This window comes from Eriocheir sinensis, unplaced genomic scaffold (assembly GCF_024679095.1).
Source record: "Eriocheir sinensis breed Jianghai 21 unplaced genomic scaffold, ASM2467909v1 Scaffold428, whole genome shotgun sequence".
Taxonomy (NCBI): domain Eukaryota; kingdom Metazoa; phylum Arthropoda; class Malacostraca; order Decapoda; family Varunidae; genus Eriocheir; species Eriocheir sinensis.
Window position 1 is genome coordinate 214224 of NW_026111752.1, and position 4332 is coordinate 218555.

A 4332-nucleotide genomic window follows, 5' to 3' on the forward strand; every position below is an offset into this window, starting at 1 on the left:
AAGCTGTGTACCATTACACTGTAGGCACCTACAACCCAAAGAAATCATCAGCACAGGTGTTTGCAATATAAACAAATAGTAAACATTACCATCACCTACATTACTGATTATAACAGTAAATACGGAAACCGCGCATCTCACCGATAGGCGAATTTGGGTTAGGATAGGTTAGTTAAGTTTAGGTTATGTTACGTGATATTATGTTATGGGATGTAATCCCAGAGTATCATATCGCTCATTAATTCGAATAACGTCATATCTCAAAAATCGAGAATTTTGAGTTGAGTACACCATCATATTCCTCAAAATGCAAGCTTTTTAATTGTATAAATGTCATATCTCTACTTGAAAAATTACCCGCATGGTGGCGCTAAATGTCTCCATTACACCAAACCAAAAGTACAATAGGTTAGTGGTAACACTGTCTTATCTCAGTTGTGCTTCAACCGTCTCAGGGGATGGGTGTGCGAGCTTACTCCTGAAGTGACATATGTCTTGATGTGCCTATCTTGAAGCAAATGTAAGTATCTTTTGTAATGGATTATTTAGTGTTATAGTGTATTATTCTAGTCTTAATACAGTATTCATTTGAGACGTACTTAACTGCTTTGGAAACTATTTCAAAATAATACAGTATGCTACTGAAAATGCAGACACCCTTTTTGGGTGTAAACAAAATGATACATTTTGCAACTGAAAATGCAGACACTCTTGTTGGTTATCTGAAGATGTGTCATTATTGTCACAAAATTAGGATAAATAGGTGTCTTATGATTGAACTCTAAGTAGAAATAAGTCGTTTTAAATCTGAACTATGATGACGTGTGAAATATATCATTAAAATTATTTTGAATTATGACACTCTAACCACTTACGTTCACCCAATCTAGCAAAGATGTGCCGATTGTCTGAAAACTATTATTCTATTTTTGCAGATATCGCCCACTCCATCTGTGTTCAATAAAATGAATGGACGCGGGGAAAAATGTCTGAAATTAGCTCTGGCAAAGAAAAGCCCTGGCATAGGCCTAGAGCAAGTTTCCAACGATGCTGACACAGGTAAGTTGTGATTTATATAATTATGAGTATTAGTTAGTCGTAAATATTTGCTGAATTAACCCTATCTGGTATATTATTTTTGAACTCATAACAACTTCACTTTCTATCCTGTTACAATTGCATTGCTCAATGAAAAAATTAATACTTGTGACTTTTTTAGGCTATTTTTTTTTCTCTCTCTCTCTCTCTCTCCCTGCAATGGCCTCCATAGCTGTTCTTATAATTATTTAATTTACTTCTGCCACTACGTTTGAGAGCAGATGTTATGAATATTTTTGCACATGAATATATTATTAAAAGGTACTTCTTGCATGTTATTAAAACATTTAAAAAGTTAGATCAAAACTTGATAATATGAAAATATTCTCTTGTTAACTTCTTTGTTTCCATTTTCCAGGATCTGTACACGAAAGAGCCAGTGACTCTTTGCAGAGGCAGAGTACAAACATGGAAGAGGACTCTCATACCTCTTTGGAGGGAGAACCATCTGCTTCTAAAGCCCGTCTAAACTTAGTTTCTAATGAACATTTTACCACTTCTGATTTGGACGGGAGCTACTACGATAATTCTAATGTTCAATTGCCTAAGGACACGACGTGCGATGATGAATCAAACAGTTCTTCCTCAGAATCAAGCAGCTCTTCCTCAGAATCAAGCAGCTCTTCCTCAGAATCAAGCAGTTCCTCCTCTGCTTTAGTGGATTCAGACGATTCTGTTAAAGACAAAGATTATGTTCCCGAGTCACAATTATTGGGTACTACAGAAAAAGACCAGAGTAATGACAGTGATGAATACTCAGGAGATCAGTGTGGTAATGAAGGCATCCTCAATAGTCCAGTGAAGAAAAAAGGTTTTAAAAGAAAGAGAAACCCACAAACATGGTACAGAAATGCACAGAAAAAGCTTAGAAATGAAGGGAAAGCTTACAAGATGGCGTCAAAGTATCACCGGGAGAAACCTGCAAGAACAATGAAGCCTCCTTGCACTGAAAAATGTAGGCTTAAGTGCTTTTCAACCTTTTCAAATGAAGAGAGAGAAAGAATTTTTAATGATTATTGGCAATTAGGGTCTTTAGAGAAGCAACGATTATTCATATTAAATTGCATGGAACAAATCCAGCCATCTTACAGATACATTCGTGTTGGTGGAAACCGACCTCCAAGGAAGCTGAATAATGCTTTTTCCTTCAATGTTGATGGTGAAAAAAAGAGTTTGCAAAGTATTTTTCAAAAATACTTTAGATATCAACGACAGGCCTATTCGCACAGTACAAGAGAAAAGGGCAAAAGTGGTAGGAGTCCTTATGGAGCCTGAAAAAAGAGGACAGCACACCAAGACTAAAGGTCTTGACCAATCTACTGTGGACAAAGTACGGGAACACATCGATTCAATCCCAAGAATAGAAAGCCACTACATGAGAGCCAATACATCGAGACAATTCATAGATGGCAGTAAAACAGTTGCAGAACTTCATAGAGACTATGTGAACATTTGTAAAGAAGAAAAAATTGAATATGTAAATTATGCCTACTACTATAACATATTCAAAAATGAATACAACATTTCATTTTTCAGCCCTAAAAAAGACCAATGTGATACCTGTCAGGCGTTTGAGAATGCAAACGATGATGAGAAACAGAGTATGAAAGAAAATTATGATCAACATCACTTACAGAAGCAGCTCTCCAGAAACGAAAAAAATTTAGACAAAACAACTACTCCATCTACCCATGCTGTCGCAGTGTATGACCTACAAGCAGTCTTCCCTCTTCCCAAAGGAGACGTTTCCCTCTTCTACTATAAATCAAAGCTTAACGTTCTGAACTTCACTATCTACGATTTAAAGTCCAATGAATGTTATTGCTATGTGTGGGACGAATCAAATGGTCACAGAGGCGTTAATGAATTGGGTAGCTGTGTACTAGATTTCATGAAAAAATGCTCAGACAAGGGAATTACTGATATAACATTCTATTCTGATAATTGTGGTGGCCAACAGAAAAACAAATTCATGCTCTCATTGTACCTATATGCAGTCAACTTCTTGAATATTAAATCTGTTACTCACAAGTACTTGATTCGAGGGCACACCCAGAATGAAGGTGATTCGGCCCATTCGCTCATTGAACGAAACATGAAAAGGCTTCAAAAAAGTGGGCCAATTTTCCTGCCTGAAACTTTCATTACTGGAATCAGAACAGCAAAAAAGAGGGGAGAACCCTTCAAAGTAAAAGAAATGACGTTTGAAGATTTCCTTAACATAAAAATGATTGCAACAGATTTGGGAACTTTGAACATTAAAGGTCTCCAGATGAACCAGATTAAAGCATTAAAAATATCAAGTGAGTCACCCTGCTCAGTTTTCTGTAAACACTCTTATGAGGAGGATTTTCATGAAGTGATTGTACTTAAAAAGAAGAAGACAAATAGTGGCGGTTTGGCACTCATACCTTGTTACAGTTCAAAGCCTGGAATATCCCAAGCCAAGAAAGAAGACTTGATGGAACTGTGCAGAAAGAATCTGATCCCTAAACAGTACAAGTCCTTCTATGAAAACCTTTAGAACCTCTACTTATTTGTTTCTTTCAGTAGATACTTCTGTTGCAATGCATTTTTGTCTGTTCAGTTTTTCTAGTCTAAGAAACGTTCACCAGAAGCATAAAATTACCTAAGATAATAATTAAACAGGTAGCTAATTAATTTACGAGATGTTTGTTTACATCGCTTATGTTCTCAGTTCTCAGTTTCTCAGTTCATGGATGGGATTAGTATTTTCTTTCTTGCATAAGATACATGAATAAACATTTATGTTTGCTCTTTTTACTATCGATAATATTGCTTTTTTCAATACTTAGCTCTAGTCTAATAAAGGTCTCGTTGAGGCTTAAAATTACCAAAGTTATTTCTTATGTTTTTGTCCCAGCTTGGAAATGCGAATTATTTTTTTATTTATTCAAGAGATGCTTAAGTTACAGACATACGATTTTACGTTACATGTATTTTGCTCATCTTTTATATTTACAATGATGCCATTTTTTCTGTCTCTTCTAATAAGCAGGGTTGCACAGTCGGAGCTTTTCTTAGAGTCTTGAGTCGGGACTCAGAGTCGGATTTCAACCATCCGACTCTGCAGCCATGCTAATAACAGCATCCTAAGGCAGAAGATAAACAAAGTTTATTATATGAAAAATTAGTGAAACATTTTCATTTTGTTTGATTTTTTTATGTGATACCACATGTTCATTATTGCATTATTAATGCACAGAAGGAATT

General features: G+C 35.7%; 1 protein-coding gene across 2 annotated transcripts; it reads left to right on the top strand.

Annotated features, from left to right (window-relative positions):
* The first annotated feature begins 231 nt into the window (after positions 1 to 231).
* On the top strand, positions 232 to 4021 carry LOC126992253 (uncharacterized). 2 transcript variants are annotated; one of them, XM_050850917.1, is made up of 3 exons: positions 232 to 520; positions 936 to 1059; positions 1457 to 4021. In XM_050850917.1, exons 2-3 carry the CDS (start codon positions 966 to 968, stop codon positions 2371 to 2373), a joined length of 1011 nt encoding a protein of 336 aa, XP_050706874.1. In that variant the 5' UTR covers positions 232 to 520; positions 936 to 965; the 3' UTR covers positions 2374 to 4021. The 2 variants fall into 2 exon arrangements, with proteins under 2 accessions (XP_050706874.1, XP_050706873.1); XM_050850916.1 differs by having other exon boundaries at positions 232 to 1059.
* Positions 4022 to 4332: the final 311 nt, after the last annotated feature.

Excerpts from the sequence above, each read along its gene's own strand:
- LOC126992253 (XM_050850916.1), top strand. The coding sequence starts at position 966 with ATGAATGGACGCGGGGAAAAATGTCTGAAATTAGCTCTGGCAAAGAAA. Across the intron at positions 1,060-1,456 it reads TTCCAACGATGCTGACACAG|GATCTGTACACGAAAGAGCC; the intron begins GTAAGTTGTGAT and ends TCCATTTTCCAG.